The sequence below is a fragment of the Vidua macroura genome, chromosome 1 (genome assembly GCF_024509145.1).
Source record: "Vidua macroura isolate BioBank_ID:100142 chromosome 1, ASM2450914v1, whole genome shotgun sequence".
Taxonomy (NCBI): Eukaryota; Metazoa; Chordata; class Aves; order Passeriformes; family Viduidae; genus Vidua; species Vidua macroura.
In genome coordinates, this window is record NC_071571.1 from 68,493,025 (window position 1) to 68,515,358 (window position 22,334).

The window sequence follows — 22,334 nt, forward strand, 5'->3', positions numbered from 1 at the left end:
CAAGTTTGGCAGACACTATACATTTTGTACAAATGACTGAGATGTATTAAAATATTTCATAAACAAAACCCTAATGGAAACGTCTAGCCTTCAAATAAATATTTTCTGGTCACTCTTGCAACTCCAATAAGGCAGGATTATGCTACTGTGAAAGGGAAATGTACTGTAGATTTTTTTTCCCCTCCAGATCTAGACAAAAGCAGACTTTAGCTGCTGCTGCTTTTTAAATACAAACTGTTTTTTTAAAGTTTAAATCACCATCCTCCAAGAATACTACAAAATATAAGGGAGGACATAAAAAAGCTAGGGGAAAAGCTGCAGCAGCAAAAGAATAGTACATCCTCTTGTCATCCCACAATAATTATTTATAAATAATAAGTAAATTCAAAAAGTTAAACAATAAAGAATTTAAAAAATTAAATTATTTCAATCTCTGAAATTAGAAAATTATGTTCAATCCCAGACAACTATGTTAGCTACACAGGATAAGCAAGGCAACTCATATACAGAGCTGTAACAAGTCTGTGCTGACTGCACAAACCAAACAGTTGACAATTTAGGAGGTAACCAGGAACATCTTTAGCTTCATGCCCCGTAAAGAACCTTTTTTGCAGGTGTCCTCTCCTCTCTGTCCAGCTCAGCATCGTGACTGAATTTCCGTTTCGAAGACAATCGCCTGCGCTTCAGCGGCGAGGGGGGAGTGGTGCTTGCTGTGCTGTTTGGATCCTTCTCATGAATCTTCATGTGCCTGAGAGGAGGGGCAAGAAGACACTGTAAGCAGGCAAATTCGGGGCAGGAAGTCCAATGTAAATTTTAATGCCAACACCACTTCTAAGGTTTGCGTTTAAAGGACACCATCAGAGACCCCATAAACCAGCCTTAACTTCTGTGTGGGGCCTGTGAGGGTCCGCAGCAGGGAGCCCACAAGCCTTCCCCCATGTCCCAACTCACAGCATGACACTTGCCCTGCTAACATCTATTTCCATGAGCACTGTGCCCATTTCCCATCATCCACGAGGTCCTGGTTCTGCCTAAACCTGCTCAGCAATCCACATACCCAGCCTCCCTGTCTTGAGGCAGTCCAAAAAGCAAAAGCCTGCAGCTTAGCATCCACTTCTCTCAGTGCAAAAAAAGCATCTCATCTTCAACTGGCTCTCTGTCTAGAGTTCGACACGGTACTTCATATAGATCTGTATATGCCAATGCCACAGGAACATTTTTTAAATATATTTGTTTCCTTCTCATCCTTAACACAACGGTGAACCCCAATATCAAATTTCAAGTGCAGCTTTGAAGTCAGGATTATCTGGTCCCATTGTTACAGTGCACTAGGTATGGCTTGCAAAACTCTGTACTGCCAAGGCATGTTCACAAACCTGCTTTCCCAGGAAAACAACTATTTCTTGTCACAAAGACACAAGAAAAGGGAAAGGAACAGAATTACTCAGGAAGCAATCTCATTAATATCTGTTTGCCTGACCCACTTGCCTCTTGGTTTTCTGTATTTGCAACCTGAGGAAGACACTGTTGTCTAGTTCCCTTCAGTTAGATGGAAGGTATTGCTGCCACACTTTTTCTTCTGATAACTCAAAGCTCAAATTTAAATTTTCTTTTTTTTTTAAAGATATGGCCTTTAACCTCACTTCAAATTTATATTAATATTGAAAAAAAATAAAATGTATGCTCCTAGATATAATGGAAATTTTTAGATATGTGAGTGCAGGAGGGAGCTGCCATTTGTCCATGACTGACTTCAAAGAAACACAATAGAGACAATGTTAATGGCACTTGGGCAAATCTTTCCGAACTCACATCTACAGCTTGGCTCAGGACAGTGCCATTTAACATGACTGCACAATATCAGGTTCTAACATGAGAGAATGTTGCAACCCAGACAAGTCTTGCACGTCCTCATAACTGCTTTGGTGTTATGACATAAAATCTGTTTCAGTTTTGGATGCCAAGGGCATGATGCTTTGAGATAACGCACTGGATCAAACTGACCCACAGCACAAACTGACCCACAGCAGACCCCACTGGAGCTGCTGGGAAGACTGTCTCATCACACAATGCTTTTTTTAATGTTTCCTTTCACAATCTCAGAAGCTTTAAAAAAAAATAAGGCATCTAAATCAGTGTCTCAAACTGCAGCCTGTCTCAAACTGCAGGGTGTTGTGCAGGAACAGCCTCAAGCCAAAAGCACCACAGGTACCAGAACCGATGGAAGATTAAAATGGCTATTCAGCTACTGCCTGCTTTCAGCATCCATCAAGGCTGGGGCTGCTGGGAGGATCAGGTCCATGAGGAAAAAAACCTATCGTTTCCCCAAATCGCCACTAACTCTCACTGGTTGCATAACTGGCGGATGGACACTGGTGACACCTGTCAGTCACACTGATGTGCAGATGTGCCCAGCAGATTGGACACAGAATCATGGAAATGTTGCTGAAATTGTCTGACCTCTTTCCCGGCCGATCACACATTTGGGAGGAGAAGGAATGTTGAAGGTTTGAGCATTTGGCTCTCTCCAGGTTTCACAGAAGCCAGAGAAAACCCAGAGTGCTGACACAGCATATAGAGTGCTGTGCACTCCCTGCCTTGGCCTTCTGGTAGCTCTGGCACCACAGGCACCAAAGCAACTGATTTATCCACATGAATCCAGTGCTACCTTGTCTCATAAAATCTGCAGGAAGGCTTCTATAGATACTCTACTGCCTTGTTTTCTTCAATCTTGGTGTGTTTTTTTTTTTTTTTTTTTATCTTACCCTGTGACACTGATCTAACTTCTTGTGCTAGCTAGAGCTTCTTTCATGGGTGATAAAACAACAGCCTGAGCTGCAGTTGTCTGTATTCACACGAGAATAAAGGAGAAGAAACCAGTTATTTGTTCAAGGGGTTCCTGTCCACAATGATAGAAGATAAAATTCAAAAAGCATCTTGGAACAAAAAAAAAAAATCAAAATATTCAACTGCACAGGCAAAGCAAAACCTGGAAGTTTGGATTGTTTGTCTATGTTTTTATTCTTTCTTTTTGGTAAAGACTGCTTTCCAGTTTCAATGACCTCTTGAAAGTAAAGACAGAGGCTTTTGCTGTGCCTGTCTGTGCCTGCACCCCAGGCACTCACACACAGCCTGACTGCTTAACCCTCTGGCAGCTCATCTGAAGGCCAGTTACTTTTCAAGATAGCTAGAGAGCAAAATCAGTCAAGCTAAATCACATACATCCTGAAAACAAACAATAAGAAAACTGCTATGCATTGGGTGTGGGACTTTTTCTTCCCATTTTATTTTAAAGTCTCTTTCCAAACATTAAAAAGTATGCACAACTCCTGTTTAGCAGCTACCTATGCAAAACAGCTTCCTCAGGGCTAAGTTCTTTCCTTCTGCTGTTTGTCCACTTGTTGAACTCTGCTTGTTTTGATGGAGGTGGCTCCTACTCACACCACAGCACACCAAAAGGAAAAACCCTTGGGACCTCCAGGTTAGTGCCAGCCCAACCTAGCATCTCTGCCTGGCATGACCTAATGCATGCAAGCACACTGGCTCCTGCAAGTCCCTAGAAAAGTTCAGCTGTGCTTGAAGTGTGAAATTTGCCAATAAGGCAGGGCTTGCTAACATGGGTACAGCATCACAGTGATGGGGGCTTTGCTATGTCTGGTGTCAGTCACTGGCTGCCCCAACTGCTTGCAGTTCTCGTTCCTGCAACGTGTGTGCTTTTGCCATGTCCTAAAAGCCACAGCAGAAATCCATACTGCAGCAAAGAATGTGGTGACCCCTTCATGTTTTAGTTTTGCATATTTGAAAGGAAGCAGCCTAAGCTATTGAGCTATAAACAGGAAAACACCCTGACTTCACCTTTGGCTTTTACTATGTAGGTCAAACATCACAGATGCTGTGATACTCCTATGCATGTGATCATTAAGGAAAAAAAGGGAAAAATCCAAAACCAAGCAGCAGGTTCCAGAGTTCTCAAGGAGAGTCGCAACCTGCCCATGTTACAGGCAGCAGGTTGTTCCTTTGGCAGGTTAAGCAAGTTTCACTGCATCAAGTTAAGGGTGGAGAGGAAAAAGATTACTAGAGCTACAGCCCAAGATAAGCGGGAAGATAGAAAGCCAAGAAGTACAAAGGAGAGACACAATCTTCATCTCTCTCTTTTACTTTGCAACATGGATGTCATTCTGCCTCGAGACAACATTTATCACCCAACATGGGCTGAACTTCAGCAGATGCCAAGTCACATCCACATCCACAACCTTTCTTTCAAACACTCCCTTCACTGAGGCTTCTTCTCCTTAAAAAGTTTCCTAACCATAATTAAGGTGGGGGGGGGGGGAAGTATTTGTATTGCCTTACTCCTTTAGAAGAGTTTGCCTTGATTAGATCTTACACTGAAAATATTCAACCTCACTGTTCAGCCTGCCAAGATACAAGACGAACAGGAACAAAGCTGTGTTTAGAAGTTATTTTCCCTTTGTGACTATAACAACATATTTTGGCCTGACAGCACTGGCATACTTAGAATGTAAAAGAGAGGCTCATAAGTCAGGCTGGCTTTCAGCATCTTACAGTGATAAAGAAAAATGATATGACATTCATCAGTTCCAAAAAATAAAGATAAACACTCAACACTTTAAGTGAGAATGTAGTTCAGAAAAAAAGAAGGGCAAAGTAAGGACATGCACAGAAATGCCTATATTCAGTTGCAGATGCAAGTTACAAGCACCAGCAGCTTTGAAGTGACCACTACTGCAGCTCAGAAGACATCCAGAATCACACCAGATGAAACTTGGATTTTTTTTTTTTCTAAATTAAGTCTATTAATTTAGGCTCTGAGCCATTCTACAGAGCAACCAAAGTACAGCAGACAAGTTCAGGAAGGTACAGAGCCCTGAAATCTGCACCTCATAGTCTCCCCAGCATGCATGCAAGTACATATGCACTTGGGACAGTGCTGAGGGTAGAACACTAAAATCCAACTATGATACACAGGATGACAGGAAGGAGATCAACACTTGAGCTTAATATTAGGGAGGACTCATTTGCATTAAGTGCTAGCTAGCCTTGATTAACCTCTCAAAGAAAGTGGTGGAATTCTATGTAAAATTAGACCAGAGAAAGAACCAGAAAAATTTGCAAAAAAAAAAAAAATATAAAATGAAAAGAGGAAACTAAGTATTTTCCAAACATGGTCTGATCCACCTCTGAACTAAACTCTTAATGTTTAAGAACTGCTATGCAAAAAACCTGAAATACCTTGCTATATACTATGCTTTATGCAGCACAGCTGTATGATAAAAAGCTCTCCTGATAATCTCTTCCCTCCCCCCGCCCCCCAAAGAATTCCATAGGTGAGCCAAGAGGATCCAATTGTGCTAGGACTGTGCCAGTCAGCCCTCCCAACAAAATCACATTTTTTCAAGTTCTTGACTGCCTTTCATTCCATCCTCCTACTGAGGATCACCTTCCACTTCCCCTCTTCTGCCACAACTTTCCTCTCCCCTGTCAGGGTCACATGAGCAGATGAGCAGGATGACTAAGATGATAGTGCACAAGAATTCCCCTGGCTTCTTTTTTTTTTTTTTTTTAAGACAAATGAGCAGAAAAAGTTTCCAGCCCCACACTGTAATGCAGAGCATGATTTCAGGAGGGTGACTATTCCACTAGAACAGTAGCAAGTGAATGTTTTGCTACTTTACATTGAAGAAGAGACTTCTGTAGTAATAGGCAAATGCAGAACTCAAGTGTCTTTTTCTCTTGTGGATGGTGTTGGAACAGTGTCTGTGAGAGGTGACTCATGGGGAGGGCAGGTGAGCATGTGTCCTGCTGAAGGGGCATGCAGCTACTGCTGGTCACATTCTAGTCTTTACCAGATCTCCAAAAAAGGGCTCATGTATTTTCATAATGCCAAGGGGATTTGCATATTGATCATATAAGCTTTCTGGAGGTCTCAAAACAGGGCAGCCTACAGCTTCAATGCCAAAACCAGAACGTGGGCAGGTTTTGACTGGCTGGCTCAAGGCTAGAATAAGCAGCAAAAGCATCCTGAAGGAGGCAAATGCAAGATGCAGCTGCTTTCTAGCTCTGGGTCCCACTGAATTATGAACAAAACCAGGAGCTTCTGCTTTGCATGCAGATAACCTGATCAGCACCACTTTGGCTCTTGGATAGAAATCATCCCTCAGCATGCGTGGGAATCCCTCACCTCTTAATTCTGGGGAGATAAAAGTACACTCTAGCTGCACCTTGAGTTTCCACGCTTCCTGATATACTTTAGGTCCCAAAGTAAAAAGGCCTGTCTGGCTTGGAGGCCCGGCCTAGAGGAAGGTATGGAACAAAAAGGTGCACTTGCAGCCCCTGAGCAGGGTTCAGGGTTAAGCCTCTCCCTTAGAACTGTGGCAACACAAGCACTGCTGGCTTTCAGTCAAGAGAGGTTTATGCCAGGTAGGTCTGATTAGAAGGAGCAGCATGTCCAGAGGGGGAGCAGCAAGCAATTTCACTGAGGCCTGGTTGGGAAAGTCCCAGCATCTAAATCAAGATTAATTATTGAGCACAGAATCCAGTGTATGTATAAACACCCTCCTCCTCCCTCAAGTCTGTGGAAACCCGGTGGGGAGGCCAATGAATCTGGGCATTATCAGTCCAGAGAGATCATCTGACAGTATCAAGTTCAGGTTCGGGCTTCATATCCCACATATTATTATAAGTTTCTCCACTTTACCACTAGATGTACCCTATACTCTACTGTATTGCACATGATTATTCCTCATCTCCCTCGTGATTTCTAGACAGTTTGGTATCAAAACCAAATGGAAAATCCTTATACATCTGATGCTTATCTGAAGACACATCCAATCATTCAAATCAAAGACAAAGAATAAAAATCAGTGCTTTCCATCCTTCACCAGATTTACATACACTTTGTTTTTCCCCTTACAACAAAAAGAATTACTCAAGTTCTCAAGCTGGTCTGGGAAGGACTGAGCTGGTCAGTACAATTCTGCTGATTCAATTGCTTTTTGTCTTTCACTGTTTCGTGTTTTGAGATCTTTCACTTACACTGCTCCCCCCAAATAACAGTAAACAAACTCCAAAGAATCATAAAACCCCTTTTCAATACTTTAAAAAAAAAGTCTATCCTTCAGAACATGACCAAACATCTCTGTTTAGAAAAAAATACTCCGCTTTCTTAAAGCTTCAACTTAGTGACATGGTATCATAACAAACAGGAGTGCCCAATGCATCCAAGAGAATGAAATTTGGACCATGATGTAGTTCATGCTCCATGAAATGGAAAATGTCTCAAAGTAAGAGAAGACAGGCTTTAAAATTACACTCCTTTCAGATATTTTTATGTCACATTATCTTTGTCACTGTTTTTGTTGCATTCTTCTTAAAAAATGATACTTTAGCCCAAGTTGCCTGGAAATGTAGGAAAACACAGAGAACTTCTCTTCAAAGCTCCTGCCATTTGATACATACAGGAAGTAAATCCTAAACAAAGAGAAAGTGAAGCAGTAGTATTTTTAGGAACAATCATTTAATACCCTGCTGCTAAGTCCCTCCTTAAGAGTCTCATGAATATGACTGAAACTTAAGTCAAAAGTGCAGTAACATTATGCCCTTGGGTTAAAAAGTTTAGTCAGTTGTTTGTTTGTTAAAACATGTAGAGAATCTGTATTGACAATGTATTTCCAGTGTTAATTACCAACATCACCCACTTAAGAGAGCAATCTACTCAGCCCTTGCCAGTTGTAATCACAGGAACCAAAAAGATGCAGGTAATTTTGCAAATCAGACATGAACTGTACTAGGACAAGTTTCTGTTTGTCTTCTCTTTTTGGCTTAATACTTGTATCCTCAAAAAAACCCAAAAATGGCCCAGAAAGCCCTCAGACACGCACACATACTTCGCAGCAAGTCATGAGACAAATACCAAAATCCCAATCACATGGGAAAGTCCCTCTTACAACTGCGGAGCAATTTCAAAACAAATTCCAAGCGCCCCCATATACTCTAGTGGTAACCAGTGCTGAACCCTAGCATGGGACAAACCAAAGGAAACTGAGCAGCAGGAGGCCTCTGTGGCTACGCTGGTAGGAAAGTCATGGCAGTGCATGCAGGGAAAGGGTAGGGTGGGGCAAACAGGTCCCAGGAAGGATGAGATTGGGATGTCCTGACTCATTTCTGCCACACGTCTGTAAGGAGGCCCAGCAGGAGATCCCCCTGCTAGCACTCCCCATGACAGCCAGGCAGTGCCATCCTGCTGGCATGGCGGCACACCTCATCATCCTCATGGAGTCTCCAGCGCTTGTTCGCGCTGTTCACCAAGGCTAACGTGGCCCTGGGGAGCCTCTCCACGCAGCAGCGTGCAGCGGCACGCGGGTGTATGTGCCCCTTCGGTGCCACACAGGTGGCAGACAGACATGGCCTCAGCATCCTCTCCAGCTCATAGCGGGTGCTGCATCACCTGGCTCCCAGCGCAGTGAGATTCTCCCGGCAGAAGGAATCACTGAGATGACAGAAGTGACATTATTCAGATCCACCAAGGCTGGCTGGGTGTGCTAAGGCTGAAAAAGCCATGGGTGATTAAATTTTAAATTTGAACGAGAGATTTCAAATCTCTTTTCAGTGCTACCAGGACAGTCTGCAAAGTTAGCCAGTGCCACGCAGCTGCCAATACATGATACCTAAGGATATATGATACACACACATGCACACAGAGCATTCTATATTTTTATCCTAGAGAAAAAATTTGCTTTGCTGTGAATAAAGGCAAGTTGTAAGCATGAGAGGAAAGATAACGATCTAAAATCCAAAGGGGGGGGGGGGGGGGGTACCACTTCTGAATAATTATTCTGTATTCACATTTAAGCAACTACTTGCTACACAGACTCAGCAAGTTCAAACAGGCTGAAATTGATACAACTGCATTCCCAGCTTGGCTCAAAGTTACTTGTATTCCCTAACAGCGACGTTGTCAGAACACCTCAAATGAAAAAAAGGGAGACAAGTATTTGCCTGATGATGCTGTGACAGGGAAGTGATTCAAACCATGCCTCCAAAGCAAAGCTTCCCAGAGGACTGCAGAAGAAAGCAGTTTCCATCAACCCTGGCATAAAGGAGGGCAAAAGAGGAGGAAATGCAGTGTGAGCTTCCCAGTACCACTTCACCAAGCTGTCACACACAGTTTACATTATGTTCAGAGCAGACCTAAATTAACAATGCCAAGTACTGCAAGGAGACTTCCAAGCTGTAAGAAACTTTTTTACTGGGACAAAATCCTCCTTTATTAAACAAGATCCTTCTCAGACCACCATACTTCCTTAAGCTTAGCGAAAAAAAGGATTAACAACAGTAAAATTAAGCAGAAGTAATATTTTTTAAATATTTTTTTAAATGTACAAAAAATCTGGCCTGGGCCATTTCTTCAATCTTTTTGGAGATGTGTGGTTTTCAGGCATATCCTTTAGATACAAGACTATATAACTTTATTTGGTTACTTCACTGCTGATTTTTCAGGAAACTTTATGTTTAAAGAAAACAGGTGTTATTAGGAGGTAAGGATAATTAAGGCCATTTTGAATTTTAGTAACAGGGGAAAATGGAGAGAGAAGGAAAGAGAAAAATCAGAGAAAGTATGTCACAACAGGGAAAAGATTTAGCCTGAAGAGCAAACACAGTCTAAGAAGTCCTAGGTATGTCCTGCCTCCCCTCCAGAACCACACCCCTTTCTTAACCGAGCAAACATAAGCCTCGGCTACTTCCCAGAAGCAAGCAAAGCCCTCTTGCTGTTGGTTCCCTCTCACACTCCACTGTTGAGCAATCCTGATGGCACAGCACAGAACAACTTGCTGCGTCACACAGCTCAAGAAGGAAAACACAGACGGCCAGGGACGCTGTGCAGATGGAGCAGGGTATCTCTCCCCGACACACACACACACAAACGCACACACAACAGACACACGGACGCAAGGAAGCTGTGTGAGATAAGGGAAGCCCATCTTCCTTAAAAGCAGGTTCTCCACATGACCCCGGTATCAGCAGTCACCAAGTATCTTAAGGGGCAAGGAAGTAAAAGGTTATCACTGCACACACACAAACTGCAAACTTCCCAGCGCTGAGGATGGCATCCTAGCAAAAGCAGTTTCACGTGCTCAGCCCATTTCCTCTCCTGTTCCTGAACATGTGGTCCTCCTTCCTTAGAGCGTTCCCTTGCTTGAGGAGAGAAGCACAAGGAAGAAGTTTCACATCTTGTTACGAGTCTGTTAAGTCAAACTGGAAACAAAAGTCCCTGCATGACCTGTGCTACTTTACAGGAGTTTGAGAACTTTAGTTCTTGAGTTCATACAAGTCCATGAACAATTGACTCCTTACTCTCTCTCCCCTCTGACTGAAACTGTCAAAAAAGCTACCACTGAAGTGTCTTAGTGTAAAAAATGAGCCACACAGAGCTTGGACACCTTCTCTGTTTCAAGGTATCCTTCCACATGAGTCATCACTGGAAAGCTGACTCTGAGGATTTAAAAAAAAAATCACTTAAGAGTGTTTAGCAAACTTCAGCTAAGGGACCAGCCTGAAAAACTCGGCATACCTCTAGATACCCTCAAGAAACAGAAAGCAGTATTTGCATACTGTGTGCTATTCAGTAGTTGTATAATGGCACTACTACTTTAAAAACTGTGTCTTTGCCTAAGCTGTGTGCATCGTGCATATGAGCATCATAGCTCAACAACCCAAGTGAAAGGATCTGGCTAAGTCCAAATGACAAGCTTCCCATTGCTTTTTTATTTTTTTTTTAACAGCTACAGAAGCTTCCTCCAATGCTGTCAATCTACTGTTATGAAATAGCCTATTTTTAAAAGAGGGGAGGAAAGAAAGAAGAAAAAACTCGCTGACCCTGAGAGGGGGTATGTTCTGCCATTTGCTAGTTCCAGCATGCTGAACTAGAACAGGTTGAGCAGGTTAGATACTGGGGGGAAAAAACGTAAAGCTGGAAGACATACATTAAAGGTGGAATGACAGCAACCACAAATGCAGTTTGTGATAGACTTTTTCCTCATTCTCATGGGTACTTTGCCCAGGAATCTTTTCGGGGGATAGGAGGACAGGGAATACATGTTCATAAGGAAAGTGATGCAAGTATTTCTGATATGCATGCACAACAGGCTGAACAAAGATGACCTTAACACACAAACTCTCTCAGCAAACTTTCTCACCACCAGCATTTTCTACACAGAATCAGGCAACTGAAGTACAAGCTACAAGACAAACCATGAACCGAAAAGCGAACAAAATAACACGTTATTTGTTAACCATGAGAGCTAACATGTCCACAAGAATCACATGTCAGGTTTATGGCAGAGGACTAAAAGCACCTCAACTCCTCACAAAGATCACCTAGATTTTCTAGTGCTTGCTAAGTTAAGGCTTGTATTTATTTTGTAGCTCTTCAAGGTGAGAAGGGGAGGAAACATCCCTGAGAATACTAGACCTTCAGAGGAGGTGATATTCCTGAAAGGGTACTTATGTGGAAAGATCAAGGTCTTGCACTGCCATGTGCTCTAAGACTAGAGTCTAATCTGTCAAGTGGCTTGTGCTTATTTGAACTGTGACATGGGTAACAAAGCAGCACTAAGCTATGCTCAATACGCTCTGTTATATGTGAGATTCATGTTACTGCCCATGAGGAGGGCAGCATTACCCTGCCATGTCAGACCACCTTCTCCTTGACAGAAATCACACCAGAAACCTAAACTCATTAAGACTGTCCCCTTTTTTTGCCTTGCAGAAAACCAAAACACAAGAACCCACAGCCTTACAATGCACAAGATTAGGCTTGTGCAAAGGCACACACAGAGAAAGGCAACACACAGAGAAAATCTAGGACTGAAAAGCACACTGAAGTCTTATGTTTAGGTACTGAGGAGCTCTGGAGATGCCAGTATAATGTTCCTCATTGTGTACGCTTAGGTTCTCAAGAACAATGGAGCTAATTAAGGTCTGCGTATAAATCTTAACTCTGCACTTCCTTGCTTCGCTTGATTCTAATCAGATCTCAGCATTCATGTTTTTGTGTTAACTTCCTTTGCTGTTCTTTAACGATAACTGAAGGGGGATACTGTCCAAGCCTACAAGCAGCATGTAATACATCTGAAATCATGGCATCTCCTTTCAGCTCTGAGGGCTCACAGAGGTTCTGTGGCACAGGAGGTCATCCAGAGTCTTTTACCGCTGAAGATACTGGTGGAGGGTTTTTTTTGAGCACCCTATTTGTGAGGCATGTTAATTAAATAGTAGTTTATATATAGTCTTTCCAGAAGTAAATCTACTCAGCAACAGTGAGACAGACAAAAGTTTTTTCCTGGAACAATTAAAAACACTGTACACTTCTAATTTGAATCAAAGACACACAGAAACAGACTCTTCTCTTACTGCTATATTGTTGTTGAAAAGGCTTTCTTTCTCTCTTTCTAATTTAACCTTCTTCAAAACATGGGAGTCTCAGCAGAGTACCAAAAACATATTCTGGGTATTATCTGCTGACAGGAGAGGCCAAAAACCTTCCCTCCACCTGTTTCTCCATCCTTATTTACAAAACGTACTAGCAAAAAATGTAACAAACATTCTTTACTGCAAAGAACACCAAACCACCTATCACATCTCACCTGCATCCCACAACTACAGTCCTCAGTTGCTAGAACCAGAAGTTAGTCCTCTAGTGTTCATTATCCCTGCTGAAGAATTAGGGCACTTACATTTGCTGAAGCTTGTCTTTCACTAGCATGCTGACAGTGGTTAAATCATCCCCCCACATATAAGGAATGGATTTAAAAGCCTGTAGTACGGCCTGGTTCTTAATAATTAAGAGCACTGCTTACCCATTACTACACTGAAATAAAAGCTCCTTAGGAGATGACCAAAGAGACATTTCAATTGTGCAAGACAATGAGAGACAGCCTTTTCACATGTGAGAAGTGTCAATCATTTTCTGTGTGGTGAGCTCCTCGGCTATTTGTTTTTAGCCTCAAGATCTCATACATTTGCTTTTTCAAAGCTACACCAAATTTCCACTTGCAAACCATGTTGTAATAAGGCAGTTCCTCTCCTCTTCTGGGAAAGAAAAAAGGTCTTCATCACATTTGGCTATGTTCTGACTCCAAAACTTTCATCTTAAGCAAATGCCAGCCTGCACGTGCTGGACTACAGAGATCCTATTTGTACGTGAAGGCTGGGCATTGTTACTGCGCTGCACCCCACAAAGCACACACAACGTACTGGAAGCAGGCCAATGCCATAAATAACATGGGAGCGATTCACAGGTGGAATGCAAGAGAGGATGGATTCAGCCAGATCTTGAGGACACTCTGCCTATTGGACATTTGCAGAGTCACAGGTGGCCTGTGTACATACCTGCCCATGACACACAGACTCTTGTTAAAGGGAGCAGGGAAACCTTTGAAGTGTATGCATCCCAACCCCTATGCCTGTATCAGGATCCAACACTCATTTTCTGAGCATACATTGCAATCTTCCAGACTTGCATGCTCTTCATATGCCAGCAAAGATGGCTGGTTAAAATGTCAAAATTCAGAGATTACCTTCCAGCATGTGCATTTTCTGTCCTTCTCAAGAAACTCAGTCAGCAACACACAGGTGCACACATGAAGTGTTGTTTCAGAAAGACTTGAACATCAGAGTATTACCACACCTTGATTAAAAAGACAGCTGTTTATCTCTCCACAGTGTATTAAAATCAGAAGTTTGGGAAAACTATCTAGTACTGAAAATAAGAATGAGAAATGAAAGTGCCTTCTTAATTAAAAGAAGAAATACCTTCTTTGATAGGACCCTTTGTAAGAATGCTTCAAAGCATAGCTTCTGCAATCCAGATCTTCCAATCTGAGTTTCAAAGACTTCTGCATGTGGTTGTTGCATGTGGTGTTTCACATGTGCCAAAAAAAAAAAAAAAAAAAATCCCCCAACTTTGAGACCTGCTCCTGATATGGTACATAAACAGCCCACAAGTACCTAAGCAGGATGTAAATAAAAAGCCATTCTGAATAATTTTGTCACGTATGGGGCAAGGAATGAAAGAAGAGAAAGAAGGTAGATACTTTCTACGTTTTAGTTTCAAATGAAACACTTCAGTTAGCTTGCATTACTGGACTTATATGGACAGTCTGGAGAAAACCAGCCATGGACAATGCTCCTTCATTTACCAAACTGGGAAGCTGTGGCTGAAACACATGCGTTATCCCTTTACTCTTTTCAGATTTGCCACAGAGCCTTTAATAGCTTCCCACTGGAAACTGGCAGGAAGGTCATTTCTCACCTCCCTTTTGGCATTTATACCCCATTAACATTTTCTACTTGCATGGAGAGCATGTCTTTGGCAGGGAGGAAAATGTGACTTTAAAGTGATAGGCACAGACTACCCTTAGTCACAGAAATGGAAAAGGAACTGCTGGCAAAGTATCCTACCCCCAAAGGAAACACTTTTGGAGCAAGTGGAGGCATCGCCCTTCCCACTGAAGGCTGATGCACGTTCTATTTGAATGCAGCACAGTAAGTCAAGGAGAATTTTTTCTCCACCTCAAGGTCCCTTCCTAATGCTCACAAACCACCACTACAACCACAGCAGCACCCTAACTCCTCTGTCTGCATTTTGGGGAAAGGTAGTGGTAGAGATAGAGTAAGATACTTGAAACGTCCTATTTAGTGTCAGAGTCTAGACCCAAAAGGTCTCCTCAGAGTTGGCATTATTCACAGAAAAACTCCCTAGGGAGTTACTATGACAGCACAGATGAAAACCTTTGGAAAGTCTTTAGTAGTTACGATCTTCTGAGTGGAGACAGTACACTGGAAATCCCCAGCTCTTACACAGCTACAGAAATTTTTCATACACCCCTGTCCCCTCCATATAGTTTATGTTCCTGATGGAGATATGAGTATTCAACTTTAATTCACTGTGACTGAGAAAAAGCCACAGGGTCTGTCTCTCTAGCAAAGAAGGGTGAGGATAAGGCATATCCTAAATTGCAGATTTTCTTATGTACTGATCATCACAGTGCCAGTTACAGGAATGTTGAATTCAAAACTACAGTGATTTAACCCTTTCCTTTAACTTTCTTAAAAAGCCCCAAGAAAACAATGCTCCCAAATCTCTAATCAGCTCCTGATTCTAGAATGCTTGCTATTTCCAAGAAGACTTGCTCTTTCCAATAGTGGTCAAAAACAAAACTCTAAAAAACTCAGCATCATCTTCAGGTCTTCTCCAGAGCAATTCTTGATGCTGATACCAGGCACTAACAGATCTTCCAGTTGTTGTATCAGATTGCACCAACCCTCCAAAACGGCAGGAGCAGCACTGATATAGCAGCAGACAGTCTGACAGCACATCAGGAAGAATGAGAAAATCAGTTTTTTTGCTCTGGACATTGAGCATTCTCCAGAGACCTTTGCTCTCTCCAAATGTGACTATCCCCACAGAAGGCTCAGGTCACTCCTGAACAGCCTGGCATCCTGTAAGAGAGTTTTCTGAGATATCCTGGGCTCAAAGTTCCCTGTTGAAAATCCTGGCCAAGAGTCACACTGGTCAGAAAAGGAAGCAGGTTTTAACCTCTTTTTCTTACTAGTATTGCACAAGAGAACCTTCCACTCCACCCCAGTCTGCCGTGCCCATTCAACTTAACTTGTTGACGAGGAGCCAAGGAGCACAACAAAATGAAATTGGGACTTCATGTGAGAGGCTGTGACTCATTTACAAATGAGGCGTTGCATGTATTGTGGGAGTCAGGAAGGCCAGCATCGATTTCACAAGTGAAGAGTACATGCAACACCCCAGCACAGCTACAGTAACTCAAGGAATAGATGTGCAGGAAACAGCACACAGTGAGTTCTCACTCACTTCACAAAAAGTTCATCTGTTGCACAGTCGTTTTACTGCAATGCAAAAGAGCATCAAGTAAGAGCTCTGGAGTTTTTTTCTCCCTTGGTAAAGTAAAGGTGGTGAAAGAATACTTTTGATGGAGATGGTCGGCACTTGAGAGTGTAACAGCATTGGTAATAATTTTCTAACCCAAAAAAGCAACCAAAACTTGTTCCCTTCCCTCCTCTACTCAGCTGAATGCCTAATGATGTGGCTGCTTTGAGGCTGAAAGACAGATCAGAAATTTCATTCTGTGATGGAACAGCAGTAAGTACTCCCATGGCACAGTATTTCCCTGGACAAAACCATTCCATTGAACTTTTTCCCCTAAAAGGTCTTTTAAAAGTCTGGATTTAAAAATAGTATAGACAGCTAAATAAGAGTCAGAACATGGCAGGGGGGAAAAGAGAAGAGAGGATGTACATGGCATAAGCCTACACATTTTTCCTACCATTCTCATACCAGCAGACCAACTTCTCTCTTGCTCCTCTCCTGTAAACTAAGCATATTTGGTGTAAGTGCAGTAAATCCTGGGAAGCTCCTGCAGGACCTTCACAAGTTACACTGATGCTTTACCAGTACATCACAAGTTTCTGCTGAAGCTGTAACTCCTCTCTCTGATCCCATGTTGTGCAATGGTCCAGGGATACCACCCTGCTGGCTACCAGGGGCACATGAGAAATTTTTTGTTGTTGTTGTTTTGCTGGTTTGGACATACGTCTGTCACTACTTAGATACAATAGCACAAAAATAGAGAACAATAAAACAGCTGCACATAAAAGAGGAGAAAGATGGACTTGTAGTATCATCTAGCTGGTACAGAAGAACAGACATGGCACCATCACAGACATGGCCTGCAGGAGTTAGACATGAGGCGGGACCTGGCAAACAGGTCCTTGCTCCGGAATCCTGAGGCAGAAGCAGTTTTGAATGAGATGGGAGATGCATTCAGCCATAGCACTGACAGTCCATTGGACATGATGCTAGAGCTAAGTTTGAGATGCCTGAAAAAGAAATTTCCTTCACACCAGCTTAGACCAGAAATACCTGTTTCAGAAGGAGGTACTGGTGGGTAAAATGAACGTCTTTGTTGCGAGTATGTCATAGCACCACATAAAAAAATTGATTTCACTTCGTATTTATCCTCATCTGCCTACTTGCACATTCATGCCTTCCTTTAGCAACAAGATCCAGTATTACAGTCAGTTATAGCAACAAGAAAAGGTTATTCACTGAAAAAGACCAGAAGGCACAGTCTGCCAACCACAACTCTCCTTTAGCAGAACCAGCATGTTTCAGTGTGCTCAGGATTTTGCTTGCCATGGGTCTGGGGTCACACGTTGCAGAGACACCAAGCTTGGGAACAGCCTTCTGCTGCTGCAAGGCAGCCCTGCACAAGAAGGAGCTTAACAGAACTGACAGGCATCTATCAGACAAAAAAACTTTTAATATCAAGAGTTTCCTTGCATGAACTTAGGTCCTTCTTGGTGCGGTCAGTAAATACAGCACTCTATCCTGGTAACTTCAGGCATCATCTTGTTAAGAGAAAAAATTAAAACCAAACTATCTTCTCATCAGAAGGTACTGATCTCTACTTCTTTTGGGCAAGTCACTGAGTCTGGCAATTCTGGCTATAAATTAGCTACAAAAGCATGCTAAGAATTTCTACACGGGGAAAGCTGTGTAAGCAAAGGTGACTACATCAATCTCTTACAGGCCTGGAGTCAAGTTTCAGGGGAAGCCTCCATTTCCTGCTTCTGGGAGAGCATAAGAGATGCCCAGTGAGCAAAAACTCAAATAAACCACACAAGCAGATCTTCAGCAAGCCACCCAGACACAAGTGACTGACCATCCCAGAGTTCCACCACTGGAAGTCACCCTTGGATACTGACAGTGGCATCAGTTGCAACTCAGCAGTGCCCCTGCCTTCCACACGTCACACAGAGTAATGACCCGACCTGGCAAACATGGCTCACAACACCTCTGGTCAGATGAGTCAGATGTGTGATTTATTCAGTGCCCAAGGCCAGTATCTCTGTGTTCTTCCCTTCTCATTTTTTTATCTATCTTGCTAACTCTCCCCAGTTCCAATCAATTGTAAGTTAAATAAATATAGAATCACAAAACTGCATTCCCTCTCTTTTCATCCAAGTGTTTAACAGGAACAAAATGATACAGAAAAAGTAATGATGCAAGTAGATGTTGCTCCCACTGTGCAGAACTATGTTATCTTTCCTACTGTTATCAAAATCACCCTTTCATTCTACCTATAGCACAGGTATAGGTAGAATATTTTCCTGATTATTACTAACAATTTTCCTACTGCTTGGAAAATTGTTAGTAATAATCAGGGAAACAAGACTTCTTCCTTTCCACACAGAAACAGTCTGTAACTATCACTCCTGCCCTCTTGCTTGTAAGCAATATTCTTTATCCCCCACCTGTCTCACAGTTTCTTTGTAGGTTGTAAACTCTTTGATATGGGGACTAAAGCTATGTGGGAATCCATGAAGTTTTAATCAGTTCTGAGATGTTCCACCCATGCAAATAAATGAATAATGAATCAAGGGATGAGAGAGGGGAAGGAAAAACCCATGTGCTTTAACATTTTGTTTCCCCCGTTGACAACTGTACATATTGCTACATCCCTACAAAGGAAACTACATTTGGAAACTTGGATTGCTGAGAATTTGCCAGATCTATAGTGCAATAAGTTGTCTATAGTGCAAACAAATATTGATGCATATATTTAAAAACAAGATAAATATACCAATGAGTCATTTTCACGATACCTAAGTACATAACACCAACAAAACTCTAGATGTTCTAATACAACCACTTGAATCCATGACTCTGAAGCTACGAAATTAGAAGCTTGGCTATATATTTTTAACCCCTAAGAAAAATCAATTTGTCATACTACTATTACTATTTAAAAAAAAAAAAAAAAGCTATAACAACTCTTGATAATACTTAAAGAAAGCTAGAAGATCTTTCTCAATTCTGATTTCCTCCCACTACTTAAGCATCCTAGTAGCTGTAGTATGTGTTATGACACATTTGTAGTCACAGATACTCCACATTTCCTGCCCAAGTGTCTTTAGTCAGCTTGCTAGTCCCTCCAAGGAAACAAAACAGCCTCCTATGCTGTAAACCTTTCCAGACTCCTGGGACACGATCAGCACTCACCTGTGCATGTTTCCATTGGTGGTGAAGGACTGTCCACATACTGAACATTTATAAGGCCTTTCACCTGAGTGCACCAGCATGTGGCGATCAAGGGAGCTCGCTGAGCTCAGAGACTTTCCACAGATGCTGCAGGAATGGTCTGTCCCTCCAGTGTCAGTGTTATGCTGGAGAAAGCAATGATTTTTTTTTTTCATTGAACGCCCCTTCTGAAGTGCCAGTAAAATATCAGCAAGAACTATAAACATCTTAAATTAAGCAGCTCTGAAGAGCTACTTGGCACAATACCTTATATGAGGGTGTGCCCTGTAGATACCTCTCCTCCCCAGCCCTCCCCCCTCAACTCCAGCCCCTCCTCCTCCCCCCTCAACTTTAACCCCTTAATGCACCAGCACAAGTAGCTGTTTCATACAGCCTGCAATGCAGCATTTCTGCTGGGTCTGCAGCAGAAGAGGATACAGAGGGACTCAGCAACAACCCATCAGACAAATGGTACCTTGGGATACTTTAAGCTGTGCAGTAGTTTGGGGTTGTGTGAGTGGTAAGGAAAGGGGATGGAATGATGAACTTCACAGCAAAAGACAGACACTTAAAAATAAATTCTCTTTAAAGATATTAATTTTAAACTTACTGCATAGTAAGACAACAAAACTAAACTGCTTCTGAGTGTACATGCAAACTTCTGTGGCCATAAAAATGCATTACAAGGTCAAGTTATGGCCATTAACTACTGTGCTATATGTACCACTCTTTCTTACTTGCATTCACAGACTTGAAAATCTCTTCATATACAAAAAAAAATCCCCCAAAAACATCAGGAGAGTAAAAAAAAAAATTAAGTAACTGTTACAGTACAAGAAGAAAAACTGAAGTAATAAGTATCTAATGAAGCCAGTCATCAACCACACCTTAGCATCCAAAGTAGAACCTTCTGCTAGAAAAAAGGGCAAACCTCCTTATTAAGTATGCATATATTTCAGGAGGAGCAAGAACAGGCCTGTAGCTGACAAAAAAGTGCATTGTCCAGTTAAAAAAAAAAAAGCCTCCCAAAACTGCTACATCCTGTGAAAGACTGAGAGACTCTTCTACACTCGAGTTGATTTAAAAATTGTGTCTCCCTGCTTCGTAATTTGCATGACCAGTAAAAAATCTGTACTCAAACAGGATAATAAAACAGGACTTAGGCCTCATGATGGAAGTGGTTTTCCGGATCCTTAAGATACCTTAAGCTATGCAGAACAGGACACACATCCTCGTTTGAGCCACTGGGTGGGGGATGAAATGCCGGGCAAGGAAGGGAGGAAAATTACCCACCTGAGGGTTAGGTTTGTGGGGTGTGCTTTTTGAAGAAAATGCAAGGGAAGGCTAAAATAAAAGCAAAACAATGGAAGCATTCCATTGGCTTGCACATGGAACTGTTTTTCACCACTGTAAAATGCAACCTGGCAAATGAAACACTCTTAATAAAAGTAAGAAACCAAGAGCTGGTACTCTGCATACCTGACGAATGTGCATAGTTAGCTGGTGCTGTGTAGTGCAAATCTTTTCACACAGAGGACAGGTATAGGAAGACTTCTCTTCTTTTGTTTCCTGTGGACAAAAGAGGGCAAAACAATCAGAAGGAATATCAATGTAAAAGGACTAGAAAGCTGTCAGTAATGAGGGTGGAAAAACATAATCCACCCCAAGTACAAAAGGCCACTACTAAAAGAATAACTTGCATTTATACATTTACAATTGATAGATCCCTCAAGCAAGTTTCAGAAAGCTCTGAATTTATAAACAGGGGCCATTTCAGCTATCACAGAAGTACAGCAGCTGTTTTAACAGCACACAGATAGTCAGCAGTAGCAATTTAGGACAGGAAGTGAAGGCAATTGCAAGGAGTTCGAACTGCCAGGAGGATTTTAGCTGACCAGAAAGTAATTCCTGGAACATCATCAGAATACATGGGCAAACATCATTATTCTTCCCAAAGATTTTTAATAGCACAAGTTGTCAGAACTTCAGATTTTCCCATCTTGATGGCAAAGCACTATCTTGGTGCCCTTTTGTAGGGGCTGCATGTTCTGCTCCATGGCTGACTCAGAAGGAAGAGTGGCATTTACTGAATCATCAGCACCATTTCCTTCAGCATCCTGTGTTTCTGCTGGAAGCATCCCATCCAGGCACACCAGCCAGGCCCCACCCTTCTGAAGCTCGCAAGATCTGATGAGATCATAGCAAGAAAGAGGTGACAATGCAGGAGTGTACGTGACTCCAAAAAAACCCATTATGAAACCCATCATTCTCCGCCCAGGTGAGAATCAGGAGTAACCATGGTCAAACCACGAGTACAAACAATGAAGCCAACCGGAGAGCTCAACCTGATTTAAGAATGCCCTTGAGACACTGAGCAAAGCCACCACTCCTCCAGCCAAGAACGAAATAGCACTCTTGCAGGAACCAAAGCTGTTTGTCTCAATTTGTCCACAAGGATGGCTACTGGATGATGTAAAGGGTATTTTCACAACCTCACCAGAAGCCAGGCATGGCTTATGCACTAGCGTCTGTATATTGAAAGGAAGATGATTTAGCATTCAAAATTAAACCTCAGTTTTCCATTAGAATGATGCACACCTCTAGTGACAAGACAGTACAAAAACCATCTCTGCATGACCAATGGGAAAGTATAATTTTTATGCCAAGTGACATTTTCTACTGAAATTCTCTTCAGCTGTCTTAGGAATCAATAGCAAAAGCTTGAAAACAAGCAAAAAGCAGAACCCATTCTCAGCAGTTCTTTAGCTACAAGCTGATGGGTATGAGTGTGTCTGTGCATTTCCTCTCTCCACACAATTCTCTTTCCCCCAGTGATATTCCAAAGTCATCAACTCAGAAGCAACCATTTCCAGGTTGTCAGCCATAAGCATTCACAAAGAACATTGTGAATGACTAACCCAAGTCTCAGTAACAAATTTGCTGGCACATTAGGACGGCAAGATGCTGACACAGAGTTAAAAAAAGTTCTTTTTTATGCCTCATTAAAGCAATATCCCCTCCTGCATGATTTGGAGAACCATGTTAGAGAGTACCTGTGTTACATTTTGTTTTCAAAAACAGGGCCATGATAATTTTGCAATAACTTCTGTGACCTGTAGACACGGATGAAGAGCTATTTTACCATTTGTTCTGAAGAAAATAAGTATTGAGACTTCGTTTCTAAAATTAAAGGATTAGG

General features: G+C 42.1%; 1 protein-coding gene across 3 annotated transcripts in view; it reads right to left on the reverse strand.

Moving 5' to 3' along the window:
- Positions 1-22,334, reverse strand: part of RREB1 (ras responsive element binding protein 1) — a 121,529-nt gene that overhangs the window by 38,241 nt on the left and 60,954 nt on the right. For all 3 annotated transcript variants that reach the window (XM_054000463.1, XM_054000470.1, XM_054000471.1), the window contains 3 exons: positions 20,615-20,704; positions 19,118-19,281; positions 604-748 (listed from right to left, as the gene is read on the reverse strand). In XM_054000463.1, coding sequence (XP_053856438.1) covers positions 604-748; positions 19,118-19,281; positions 20,615-20,704 — 399 coding nt within the window. The remainder of the gene's footprint in view (positions 1-603; positions 749-19,117; positions 19,282-20,614; positions 20,705-22,334) is intronic.